The sequence below is a fragment of the Salvelinus fontinalis genome, unplaced genomic scaffold, assembly GCF_029448725.1.
Source record: "Salvelinus fontinalis isolate EN_2023a unplaced genomic scaffold, ASM2944872v1 scaffold_0837, whole genome shotgun sequence".
In the NCBI taxonomy this organism is placed as follows: Eukaryota; Metazoa; Chordata; class Actinopteri; order Salmoniformes; family Salmonidae; genus Salvelinus; species Salvelinus fontinalis.
In genome coordinates this window covers 26,074-40,461 of record NW_026601046.1, presented here as the reverse complement: position 1 = coordinate 40,461, position 14,388 = coordinate 26,074, and the positions used below count along the sequence as shown (strand labels likewise).

At 41.4% G+C, this 14,388-nt stretch overlaps 1 protein-coding gene across 1 annotated transcript; it reads right to left on the bottom strand.

Moving 5' to 3' along the window:
• Nucleotides 1-1,520: 1,520 nt before the first annotated feature.
• LOC129847428 (zinc finger protein ZFP2-like) lies at nucleotides 1,521-7,972 on the bottom strand. The gene is made up of 2 exons (XM_055915219.1): nucleotides 7,326-7,972; nucleotides 1,521-4,746 (listed from the first exon to the last, which is right to left on the bottom strand). Exons 1-2 carry the CDS (start codon nucleotides 7,657-7,659, stop codon nucleotides 3,857-3,859), a joined length of 1,224 nt encoding a protein of 407 aa, XP_055771194.1. The 5' UTR covers nucleotides 7,660-7,972; the 3' UTR covers nucleotides 1,521-3,856.
• Between the last annotated feature and the right edge of the window lie 6,416 nt (nucleotides 7,973-14,388).

Genomic DNA, 14,388 nt, shown 5'->3' with positions numbered 1-14,388 from the left:
GGATAATGCAACTCATGCATTTACATCTTTCAATACTTCTAAAATGGGGTCCAGGTTTAAAATAATTACAGGTGCACCTTACTATCTTATATTATATCATAAATTGTCTTAGTAAACACAGATTCTAGTTCATCCAGTTCACACAGATAGCTGACTGGGCCCTTTACACCTCCAAGTAGCCCCCCTCACACAGGAATACACACTCAGAGCCTACTGCCTCGCCCCTCTTTACACCTCCAAGGAGCCCCCCTCACACAGGAATACTAATAATAATAATACACACTCAGAGCCTACTGCCTCGCCCCTCTTTACACCTCCAAGGAGCCCCCTCACACAGAAATACACACTCAGAGCCTACTGCCTCGCCCCTCTTTACACCTCCAAGGAGCCCCCCTCACACAGGAATACACACTCAGAGCCTCCTGACTGGGCCCTGTTTACACCTCCACACAGGAATACACACTCAGAGCCTCCTGACTGGGCCCTGTTTACACCTCCAAGGTGCCCCCCCTCACACAGGAATACACACTCAGAGCCTACTGCCTCGCCCCTCTTTACACCTCCAAGGAGCCCCCCTCACACAGGAATACACACTCAGAGCCTCCTGACTGGGCCCTGTTTACACCTCCACACAGGAATACACACTCAGAGCCTACTGCCTCGGCCCTGTTTACACCTCCAAGGTGCCCCCCCTCACACTGGAATACACACTCAGAGCCTCCTGATTGGGCCCTGTTTACACCTCCAAGGTGCCCCCCCTCACACTGGAATACACACTCAGAGCCTCCTGATTGGGCCCTGTTTACACCTCCAAGGTGACCCCCCTCACGCTGGAATACACACTCAGAGCCTCCTGATTGGGCCCTGTTTACACCTCCAAGGTGACCCCCCTCACGCTGGAATACACACTCAGAGCCTCCTGATTGGGCCCTGTTTACACCTCCAAGGTGACCCCCCTCACACTGGAATACACACTCAGAGCCTCCTGACTGGGCCCTGTTTACACCTCCAAGGTGAGCCCCCTCACACTGGAATACACACTCAGAGCCTCCTGACTGGGCCGTTTACACCTCCAAGGTGCCCCCCCTCACACTGGAATACACACTCAGAGCCTCCTGACTGGGCCCTGTTTACACCTCCAAGGTGACCCCCCTCACGCTGGAATACATACTCAGAGCCTACGAGGTTTTGATAAAAACTCCCCTTTGTGTGTTTCGCTTTTTTTCCCCCCTCTTTTGTTTAAACTATGTTCAAGATGTGGTATCCACTCGGCTCGCTGCATCTCAGATCAAAGGTGGGTCCATCGGCTCCTTTCCCGAAATGCGGTCTCCCTGAGATCCCAAGTTAGAGGGATCCCTCGTGCACCATTTACCCTGGTCATTAGAAGCGGTTTCCAAGTCAAGATTCACATCCCCAAATGTGCTGGTTAATTTCTTTAATATCAAATGAGAAAACTTATCACACAAGTCAGAGTTATTCTTAAACTAAATATTTATTCACTTAATAAGGGAACAGGTCAATACAACGTACAAATATAAAGATAATCAATTGAGTGCTCTACGATAATGATGGCTGGTCAACCCACGGGACAAAGGTCTTCTATAGCCAAGATACACCCCTTTCAACCTACATGACGAACAACAGATGTATAGAACGGGTCACAAGGTTAAGATTTGTATGAAAGATACTTATAATTCTCAGCAGACAGTATCTGCTGTAAAAACAGCACTCTTTGTGTAGAGACCAGGGTCTGGCCCTGGGGTCATCTCTCCCTGGTACCATATAGAACAGAAACATTAACTCATGCTCTGGAATGCGGTCTCTTCAGGTTTATCACCCAAAAGACATTGTAAATCTCCTGTCAGTGTTTTCTCCCAGAGGCCCGTCCTCAGTAGAACACACAGACACTATAGTTCTAAGAACCCTCTATTCTGTTGCATAAAACAACCATTTGATGCAATAAAAGTATTATAACATAATGTTGCAGTTTTGCTCTCAGTGTCCACTGAAAGTTGACTAGTAACAACAACTGGGACCTAAAAGACACCCACCATGAGACCCACTAAATCTGCCCAAGAAGAAGCAAACAAATGAAAAACCCACACCAAACTTAAAGACAAGAAGCAAACCAAAAAGGTGGCGCAACTAAAGGTGTTGACTCTCCACATCTATCAAGACAACTGAAGCAATGGGCCAGACACTCTTAAATAGAACCTGGACCAGCTCAGGTGAAACACCTTCCCACTAACGAGATGGACAAGCCAGCACAGGTGTAACACATACTGACTAACGAGGTGACACGAATCGGTGCGTCCTACGTGCTAACGAGCTAGACGTGATAAAGACCAACCTCAAAACATAAATGGAAAAACCAAAGCCTGTAACACCTTCCCCCTTAAGACAACAAATAAAACCTATAATTTTTGTTGGACATGTTTGCTCACCCCCAAACAGAAAACCTCCATTTCACATAATCAACTACAATGCTTCTACAATATAAACATAGTGTCTACTGGCTGTCAACAATTAAAATCAAGAAAAAACACGTATTTCTAAATAATAATATACAATCGTATTCTTTTTTTCTCCTTTTTCATTCTATAGAATCCTAGAACTCACTATCTTCTAGAACTCTCCTCTTCCTAAAACCCACTAGCTTCTAGAACTCTCGTCCCCTTGGAACGAGCCCAAACAAAACTCATCTCCAATACGGAAAACCGTGCAGTCAAAATAAATTGTGATCCATGGCAACGCAATGGCTAAACGCAAAACTATGACTGCCCACCCTTGGAACAATCAAACTCCTGCAATTTCCGTAGTAACTTTCCACCTCACTGCGGAGCTTCTCTCTCTTTTCAGGGTTCACTCGATAGGCATGTTGTTGGATCGGGCCCCAGTCCCCAATGTCATGCTCTAGTAAATTTGGTTTGGCACATCTGAGAATTAAACCTGCTATTCTAAAAGAAGGGCAACAATGTCAATATAATTATACCCGTAAATTGTCAGTTGATTGCATAAATAATTATGATTACTAAAAGTTACATGAATTGTAAATATGAATGATCAAAACCAAATGGACACCCCTTTGTTAATATGTATTGGCAATAATTAACTTAATGGTAAGGCATGGTATAATAGAAAAATATATACATTTTTTTTTGATTGCATAGTCTTATTTTCAACGACTTTTCAATTACATTGTGCTAGGTGGGATAGCCTCAATGTCAAAACACAGTTTTAACATGTCCAAATCAATAACCAATATGCAGAAACAGTTTGGGATAAATTGAAAACCTAAACATAACATGTGCTATTTACACAAACATCTGCCACAATAATCATATTTCCAGAAACGTTGTTTTGACAAGTAGCAATAAATCACTGATATCAATTAGGGGGGAAATCAGGTTGTACGTGATGTTGGAATGCATTTAAATGTAGGGGTCGCTAAACAAAGGAACGCAACACTAATTTGTCATAACTAATCAATTTCATGCTAAAATCATTTGTGCAACAGGAGGGAGATGAGGTTGCACGTCCTGTTAAAACGAATAGCTCAAAAACCACACAGAATCTGGGAGTAATGTGTACATCCCTGGTTAGAGGACAATTTGTAGAAAACAGTTTGCTACATTTTGAAGTGTTGCATTTTGATTCAAGTGGGTCACCAACGTGGGAAGTGTAACAGGGACAAATGTTTAGGCTTCTACATTGTGACATCATTAAAATACTCCTACTACAATGTTAAAACGTTCTACATTGTGACATCATTAAAACATTCTACATTGTGACATTATTTCATTGATATCATGAAACAACTCCTTGATGTATTTTATGTTTAATCAGAGATCTTTTATCAGAGTATCTCTTCCCCTGTGTTTGTCCGCTTGTGTATATTCAGGCTGTTTGGCTGAGTAAAACTCTTCCCACATCGATCACAGCTATATGGTTTCTCTCCTGTGTGTGTTCTATGGTGTATAGTTAGATAGCGAGAAGAAGAAAAACTCTTCCCACAATGATCACAGCTAAAAGGTTTCTCTCCGGTGTGTATTCTATGGTGTATAGTTAGATAGCTAGAAGAAGAAAAACTTTTCCTACATTGATCACAGCTATAAGGTTTCTCTCCTGTGTGTGTTCTCTGGTGTATAGTTAGATACCTAGGAGTACAAAAACTCTTCCCACATTGATCACAGCACGGATTATCTCCTGTGTGTGTTCTATGGTGGTTAGTTAGATTGCTAGATGTAGAAAAACTCATCCTACATTGATCACAGGTATATGGTTTCTCTCCTGTGTGTGTTCTCTGGTGTGTAGTCAGATTGCTAGATTTAGCAAAACTCTTCCCACATTGATCACAGGTATAAGATTTCTCTCCTGTGTGTGTTCTCTGGTGTGCAGTCAGATGGCTAGATTTAGCAAAACTCTTCCCACATTGATCACAGCTATATGGTTTCTCTCCTGTGTGTGTTCTCTGGTGTACAGTTAGTTGGCTAGATGTAGTAAAAGTCTTCCCACATTGATCACAGCTATAAGGGTTCTCTCCTGTGTGTGTTCTCTGGTGTATTTTAAGTTCTGATGAAGATTTGCAACATTTCCCACAGTCAGAGCAGCAGTGAGATTTCTTCCCTGTGGTTCTCTGCTGGTGTTTCTGGAGGTGTTCTGATGTGGAGAGAATCTTCTCTGCCTTGTCAGCATCATGAGGTTGTTGAGGCTCCCCAGAGGATCCACGACAGTCACATCTCTCTCCTGTGTGAACAACAAAGTCAGACGGTTAAAGGGCCACAACAGCAGAAATCCACTGTTTATTTGATGTAAAAGGTGATGCCCAGAGGTCTGTTAAATTATTTTACAATTGTCTCAAGACAGTCAAACTCTAAGCAGTGTACCAGACGACCTTTGATCTCCAAAAAAGGCCCCTTTCTGTGTTTGCTAAAATTGCAGCACGAGGGCGATGCACACACAATTTGATTGCAGAAACACCTCCCTGCTAATGAGGAAATCACTAGTTATGGATGTAGTAGATCTGCTAATGAGGAAACCACTAGTTATGGATGTAGTATATCTGGTAATGAGGAAACCACTAGTTATGGATGTAGTATATCTGGTAATGAGGAAACCACTAGTTATGGATGTAGTATATCTGCTAATGAGGAAACCACTAGTTATGGATGTAGTATATCTGCCTGGAACAAAAATGGTGAGCAAAGATTTTAGTTTTCCACAATGTATTCTGAATATTACAGTGCATAATCAGCGCAAGATCAGGAGTGCTACTGAAGGAAACTCACGTTAAGTTCTGTGTCTATTCACTAATTCACCACCGTGTGGGAAAACGCAGGGGAGTTCTCATAGGCTGACAGCAAAAATAGCCATTTACAGGTTGTTTATGAGTGCCTTTCACATTACTATTGGATTACAACTGTTAGGCTCGTTTGAATCTCCTGATTAATATGTTTGTGTTATTGTCGCAAATCAACTGCTTTATACTTATAAAACACTTCAACCAGTAAAATGCTCTTTAGCTAGCTTTGCCATCAGCCTGAAACTGAGGGTTTGTACATTAAGTGTTTAACAAATTGGCCCATAACTTCCCCTAACAACAACATAGACCTACTGTAGGACCCATAACTTCACCTAACAACAAGATAGACCTACTGTAGGACCCATAACTTCACCTAACAACAACATAGACCTACTGTAGGACCCATAACTTCACCTAACAACAACATAGACCTACTGTAGGACCCATAACTTCACCTAACAATAACATAGACCTACTGTAGGACCCATAACTTCACCTAACAATAACATAGACCTACTGTAGGACCCATAACACAGACCTAGGACTATAAATCATTTAATATTTCAAGTGAAACATGGAAACTAAAATGGCTTTGTCATGACATTTCATAACCAGATCATTTTGTAATAATCCCACTAGGCTACTCTGTAATGTGTTTTCATTCTAAATGTCCTAAATAAAGGAAAATAGCTCTGTGTGTTGTACAATAGCCTATCCATCAAGGAACAGTTCTCTACACATTATGAGCTAAGTATCTCTGTGTGCAAACAGACAAACGAGACACTACTGTAAATCAAGCAGACAATAACATTATAAACATCAATTTGTTAGGGATGTTGGATCCAACGTGGAGCACGGCATAACTGTCTTTACCAGAGTAATGAATGAAGAAGCACTTTGGTTGTTGTTGCATGTTGTGATGTTTGTCATTTTTTAGATATTTTTATTCTTAACTTTATTTAACTAAGTTTGTTAAGAACAAATTATTTTTTTCAATGACGGCCTAGGAACAGTGAAGGACTGCCTTGTTCAGGGGCAGAACGACAGATTTTTACGATCTTGCAACCTTTCGGTTACTAGTCCAACGCTCTAACCACTAGGCTACCTGCTGCCCCGATTTGACTGGCATTCAAAAAATTATTTCCTGGATCAGCTGATGATAGTTGAACATGTAACTGTAACCAAACAGCTACAGTATTAAGAATTATGTGTAATTATTGAAGAACCGCGTTAATGACAGTATTGATTTGGGTGTTGTCAATAAAGTTAAGGTGACTCTCGGTTAGAACCATTGGATTTAGCAAACTCTGAAATGATTTAGGATTTCTGTGCCCATGAAAACTGTTTTCTCAGCGTAACATAAGGAGACACTAAATGTTATGTAGGTAGAGTGTATTTTAGAGATCTGAATACAAAAAACTGTAGGAACAGGAAAATAACCTAAACCACAAGGCCAAATCTACACTGGATTAGCTTACCAAGATGACATTGAATGTTCCTGAGTGGCCTAGTTACAGTTTGGACTTAAATCGTCTTGAAGGTCTAAGGCAAGACTTGAAAATGTATTTCTAGCAATGATCAACAACCAACTTGACAGAACAGGAAGGATTTTAAAAGAATAATGAATATTCACATGAAGATCAGTCTCCTATTGGATGACATCACGACTTCCCATCAAGCCAACTCCTTGAAGGCCTTACTATGACATCACTCACTCCTTCTAGTTTGCAGTTGTCTAAAAAACACTATTTTGCTCAAAACATTTATTTGTTTCCCTTTAGTGTGTTTATACTTTACTGTATTTATATAGCACTTTTCAACAGGAAAAGTTAAAAAATAATCACTGGAGGTAGTCATGAACAATTCACAGTACAAAAACATATTCAAGTATAGAATGCCCTTTCAAAAATCACACATTACTTCAACAACTGCAGAGTTTGTGCCCCTGTCTTATAAGATAGTACTCACTGTATTTACTGGTGTTAATCAGATCAATGGACCTGTTTTATAAGATATTGCTCACTGTATTTACTGGTGTTAATCAGATCTCCAGTCCTCTGTTCTTCATCCTCCTCTAATGTGACAGTAATCTCCCCCTCTTCATCCTCCACTCCAAAAACTTCATCTTCCTCCTTTTCTTTCACAGAAAAATCCTCCTCCTCTTTCACTCCATAAACTCTGAACGCGTCTTTCTCTTCTTCTTTCACTGTAACAGCATCACCCTCTACTTCTTGTTTTACTGTGACATCCTCTTCTTCCTTCTCCTCTTTCACGACAATGTTCAGCCCCAGAGCTTCTTTCTCCGTCCAGCAGACCTCCTCTTCTTTAACAAGAGGGGAGAAGCTTACTGAGCTCATGTTCGGGGATGTTAGCTAGCTAGCTATCATTAGGGACTAGGCTAGTGCTAACTTAACCAGCCAGCTACTATAGCTGACTAATACAAAATAACGTAATATTAAATTAAATAGGTTAACAAGTAGATACGACAGAAGTGTGTCTAAAACACAGTAGGTAATATACACCAAAAGCGTATAAATAGCTTGAATCTTTCGGTTATGTTGGCTAGCAAGCTACCGAGGTGGTTGACGAGCTGTTTATGAAGAACCGTCCACTAGATTATACGTCACGCTGGCAGCGTCGCCTGAAAGACGCACATCGCCGTCTGCTGACTGGAGGTGAAACGCAGTTGAGGATCTAATTTTATTTTAAAAAAAAATGATTATTTCAAATGGATTTAATTAAATAATTTCATTATATTGAGACATACAAAGACAGGAATGTGTTGATTGATTAGTGTGAATAAAAAATTGTTACTACAGCACATTTAAGGCAGTTACATTAAGTTATATTACATCTAAATTAGTCACATTAATTAGTCAAACTAAATCTAAATAAGTAGCAAGCTACTGTAGGTCCATACTGCTCCTACATGGTGTAACAATACATCATGTAGATGTATATAATGAACAGACTAGGTCTATACTGCTCCTACATGGTGTAACAATACATCATGTAAATGTATATAATGAACAGACTAGGTCCATACTGCTCCTACATGCTGTAACAATACATCATGTAGATGTATATAATGAACAGACTAGGTCCATACTGCTCCTACATGGTGTAACAATACATCATGTAGATGTATATAATGAACAGACTAGGTCTATACTGCTCCTACATGGTGTAACAATACATCATGTAAATGTATATAATGAACAGACTAGGTCTATACTGCTCCTACATGGTGTAACAATACATAATGTAAATGTATATGATGAACAGACTAGGTCTATACTGCTCCTACATGGTGTAACAATACATCATGTAGATGTATATAATGAACAGACTAGGTCTATACTGCTCCTACATGGTGTAACAATACATCATGTAGATGTATATAATGAACAGACTAGGTCTATACTGCGCCAACATGGTGTAACAATACACTACCATTCAAAAGTTTGGGGTCACTTAGAAATGTCCTTGTTTTTGAAATAAAATTTTAAAAAATCATTTATTTACCTGTTTTTGCTTTGTCATTATGGGGTATTGTGATGTCATTATGGGGTATTGTGATGTCATTATTGGGTATTGTGTAGATTGATGGGGGGAAAAAATATTGAATCAATTTTAGAATAAGGCTGTAACGTAACAAAATGTGGAAAAAGTGAAGGGGTCTGAATACTTTCAAATGCATTTTATATATAGGGGCAGTACTTAGTGACATCACTTCATGAAACAGGAGGTACAAATATTTAACATAGATTCACAGTATCAACATTCAATGTATCAAAATATATGACCCAGCTGGAAGTGGAAACACCAGCCCAGCCACAATCCTAGAGGTTCACTGATGATCAACCTCCTCCTTCACATCTGACTCCTGATGATCAACCTCCTCCTTCACATCTGACTCCTGATGATCAACCTCCTCCTTCACATCTGACTCCTGATGATCAACCTCCTCTTTCACATCTGACCCCTGATGATCAACCTCCTCCTTCACATCTGACTCCTGATGATCAACCTCCTCCTTCACATCTGACTCCTGATGATCAACCTCCTCCTTCACATCTGACTCCTGATGATCAACCTCCTCCTTCACATCTGACTCCTGATGATCAACCTCCTCCTTCACATCTAACTCCAGTGATCAATCCAGAGCGTCTTCTTTTTTGGGGAATCCCGATGGACGACGTCATCGAATAGGACGTCATCACCACAACCGCCCACAAGTTAATTGTAATTCAGGTTATTAATGGGAAGAACATTAGCAATACGTCCTGTCTGGTAACTTGTCTCGTTCAAAGGATTTACCTTGGCAGGTGCACAGGGAGAAACACCATTAAAAAAACTCAGTTGATCTTAAACTGCAGAAACACTTTTGGAAGTCTTTAACTGCACCAAAGTCTGTGGCCTGTGATGTTGGGACAAATGATAGACCCTTATTATACAAGAGACAAAATTCACAAATTCTACAGCACAACGGCAGAGTCATGTCTTCAGTGTAAAACTAACAATGACTCAATAATCCTTCTGGGAATGTTATGATGTCATAAAGTTATGGGTGGAGTTAGAAAGTTGGCTGTCAGAAGTACAGTTATACAATGTAAAATTACTTTTAATCTGTCTGTCTGTATATTTCAAAACATGGCATTTGAGGGTGCAGTGAGATACCCCAGAGTTGGACGATACTTTTCTCATAAATCATCTTAAATATTATACTTAATTAAACCTGGAAATCAACCAATCCTCTGTTGTTTAATTCAATTCAAAATTCAAAAAAAGAGAAATTAAATGGTGCTGATGAATGCGCTGGCTGTGTTCTAGTGGGTCTGGGCAGGTGTGATGTAGTTAATGGAGATGGAGGTGTGTTCTAGTGGGTCTGGGCAGGTGTGATGTAGTTAATGGAGATGGAGGTGTGTTCTAGTGGGTCTGGGCAGGTGTGATGTAGTTAATGGAGATGGAGGTGTGTTCTAGTGGGTCTGGGCAGGTGTGATGTAGTTAATGGAGATGGAGGTGTGTTCTAGTGGGTCTGGACAGGTGTGATGTAGTTAATGGAGATGGAGGTGTGTTCTAGTGGGTCTGGACAGGTGTGATGTAGTTAATGGAGATGGAGGTGTGTTCTAGTGGGTCTGGGCAGGTGTGATGTAGTTAATGGAGATGGAGGTGTGTTCTAGTGGGTCTGGGCAGGTGTGATGTAGTTAATGGAGATGGAGGTGTGTTCTAGTGGGTGTGGTGTAGTTAATGGAGATGGAGGTGTGTTCTAGTGGGTCTGGACAGGTGTGATGTAGTTAATGGAGATGGAGGTGTGTTCTAGTGAGTCTGGGCAGTTGTGATGTAGTTAATGTTTGTATGATGTTGTAATTTGTATGTGTATGTTTATAAAATATCAAATTAAATATATGTTTTAAGTCCCAATGCAAAGTTACACCTTATTACATTTAACCAATCAGAATTCAAAAGAATGCCAAAGTCAGGTGTGAAGTAATATGGAGGACCAGCCTATTCCCTATGATGTAAACTACAACAGAAATAACTTCAAATGTAGAACTTCAAATTAAACCAATCATTTGAACTCATGATTTCATGAAAATCCCCCAAATCCACAATATAAAGATTACAAGATTATTATTGTCAGTCAGCTAGCGCGCTAGCAGTAAGCCAAGGTTGTAAAAGTTACAAAACTCCCATAGTCTACTTCACAGAGAACATGCTGAAAAGTAGTGATGGGGAAACAAAGCTTCCTAAAGCATTGATGATTTACAGCCAATTGTGTCAAAATAGGTTCATTACTCAAGGCTTTGAGCTACACAGAATTTAGAACAGCCACATTTTATAGATGACGTCCGTAGCAGCGTAGCCATTATGTCATATATTAAACCTTTATGTCTTCTTCTAAACCACTGGCCTTGATCGAGAGCATCAAATCCATGCTGCATTGTGGGTAAATTGACTGGCTGACTGATTTATAAATAATAATGAGTAGTTATTTATGATGTATAGTGATTTGCAGTGTCAAACCAAACCAATCAACACACTGCTTTCAATTATTGTTTAGTGATTTGGACGCATGAAAACGTAACAAAAAAAACATAAAGGAGCAAGCAGGTTGATTTCTGCATGCAGACCCTGGTATATCAGCAGACTGCATACAAACCTAACTGCATCCCCAGGCCCTGGTATATCACCAGACTGCATACAAACCTAACTGCATCCCCAGTCCCTGGTATATCACCAGACTGTACAAACCTAACTACATCCATAGTCCCTGGTATATCACCAGACTGTACAAACCTAACTGCATTCATAGTCCCTGGTATATCACCAGACTGTACAAACCTAACTGCATTCATAGTCCCTGGTATATCACCAGACTGTACAAACCTAACTGCATTCATAGTCCCTGGTATATCACCAGACTGTACAAACCTAACTGCATGCATAGTTCCTGGTATATCACCAGACTGTACAAACCTAACTGCATTCATAGTCCCTGGTATATCACCAGACTGTACAAACCTAACTGCATTCATAGTCCCTGGTATATCACCAGACTGTACAAACCTAACTGCATGCATAGTCTCTGGTATATCACCAGACTGTACAAACCTAACTGCATCCCCAGGCCCTGGTATATCACCAGACTGCATACAAACCTAACTGCATTCATAGTCCCTGGTATATCACCAGACTGTACAAACCTAACTACATCCCCAGTCCCTGGTATATCACCAGACTGTACAAACCCAACTGCATCCCCAGTCCCTGGTATATCACCAGACTGCATACAAACCAAACTACATACATAGTCCCTGGTATATCACCAGACTGTACAAACCTAACTGCATCCCCAGGCCCTGGTATATCACCAGACTGCATACAAACCTAACTGCATTCATAGTCCCTGGTATATCACCAGACTGTACAAACCTAACTACATCCCCAGTCCCTGGTATATCACCAGACTGCATACAAACCTAACTGCATCACCAGTCCCTGGTATATCACCAGACTGCATATAAACCTAACTACATCCCCAGGCCCTGGTATATCACCAGACTGCATACAAACCTAACTGCATCACCAGTCCCTGGTATATCACCAGACTGCATATAAACCTAACTACATCCCCAGTCCCTGGTATATCACCAGACTGTACAAACCCAACTGCATCCCCAGTCCCTGGTATATCACCAGACTGCATATAAACCTAACTACATCCCCAGGCCCTGGTATATCACCAGACTGTACAAACCTAACTGCATGCCCAGTCCCTGGTATATCACCAGACTGTACAAACCTAACTGCATCACCAGTCCCTGGTATATCACCAGACTGCATACAAACCTAACTGCATGCCCAGTCCCTGGTATATCACCAGACTGCATACAAACCTAACTGCATGCATAGTCCCTGGTATATCACCAGACTGTACAAACCTAACTGCATCCCCAGTCCCTGGTATATCACCAGACTGTACAAACCTAACTGCATGCATAGTCCCTGGTATATCACCAGACTGTACAAACCTAACTGCATGTATAGTCCCTGGTATATCACCAGACTGCACACAAACCTAACTACATCCCCAGTCCCTGGTATATCACTAGACTACATACAAACCTAACTGCATCCATAGTCCCTGGTATATCACCAGACTGTACAAACCTAACTGCATCACCAGTCCCTGGTATATCACCAGACTACATACAAACCTAACTGCATGCCCAGTCCCTGGTATATCACCAGACTGTACAAACCTAACTACATCCCCAGTCCCTGGTATATCACCAGACTGTACAAACCTAACTGCATGCCCAGTCCCTGGTATATCACCAGACTGTACAAACCTAACTACATCCCCAGTCCCTGGTATATCACCAGACTACATACAAACCTAACTGCATGCCCAGTCCCTGGTATATCACCAGACTGTACAAACCTAACTACATCCCCAGTCCCTGGTATATCACCAGACTGCACAAACCTAACTGCATGCCCAGTCCCTGGTATATCACCAGACTACATACAAACCTAACTGCATGCCCAGTCCCTGGTATATCACTAGACTACATACAAACCTAACTACATCCCCAGTCCCTGGTATATCACCAGACTGCACAAACCTAACTGCATCCCCAGTCCCTGGTATATCACCAGACTGTACAAACCTAACTGCATCCATAGTCCCTGGTATATCACCAGACTGTACAAACCTAACTGCATCCATAGTCCCTGGTATATCACCAGACTGTACAAACCTAACTGCATCCCCAGTCCCTGGTATATCACCAGACTGCATACAAACCTAACTGCATTCATAGTCCCTGGTATATCACCAGACTGCATACAAACCTAACTGCATCACCAGTCCCTGGTATATCACCAGACTGTACAAACCTAACTGCATCCATAGTCCCTGGTATATCACCAGACTGCATACAAACCTAACTACATCCCCAGTCCCTGGTATATCACCAGACTGCATACAAACCTAACTGCATCACCAGTCCCTGGTATATCACCAGACTGTATACAAACCTAACTGCATCCCCAGTCCCTGGTATATCACCAGACTGTACAAACCTAACTACATCCCCAGTCCCTGGTATATCACCAGACTGTACAAACCTAACTGCATGCATAGTCCCTGGTATATCACCAGACTGTACAAACCTAACTACATCCATAGTCCCTGGTATATCACCAGACTGCATACAAACCTAACTGCATGCATAGTCCCTGGTATATCACCAGACTGTACAAACCTAACTGCATCCATAGTCCCTGGTATATCACCAGACTGCTGTGACGACCCTCCCACTCTGTCTGCAGAATTCTTTCTCTTTGCTCTTGTTTTCCTTAATAGGATGTCGGTGGGCGGAGCCGGGAGGGTCTTCAGTGAAATGGGACACACCTGGGCTCGGGTGTGTCCCAGGATAAATGCACCTCTTCCCCAGTCATTGAGGAGACTCTCTCCATGCAGACACAGACAGATTTTGGTTGTTTGCGTTGGCACCTTTCAACACCCCTCATTATCACATGTAAACACGCGACCAATCACTTACACTACTGACTAA

What these genes read in the sequence shown, in the direction of transcription:
- LOC129847428 (XM_055915219.1), bottom strand. Translation starts at nt 7,659, where the DNA reads ATGAGCTCAGTAAGCTTCTCCCCTCTTGTTAAAGAAGAGGAGGTCTGC. An exon ending in GATTAACACCAGTAAATACA is followed by an intron (nt 4,747 to 7,325) that starts GTGAGCAATATC and finishes TTGTTCACACAG; the next exon opens with GAGAGAGATGTGACTGTCGT.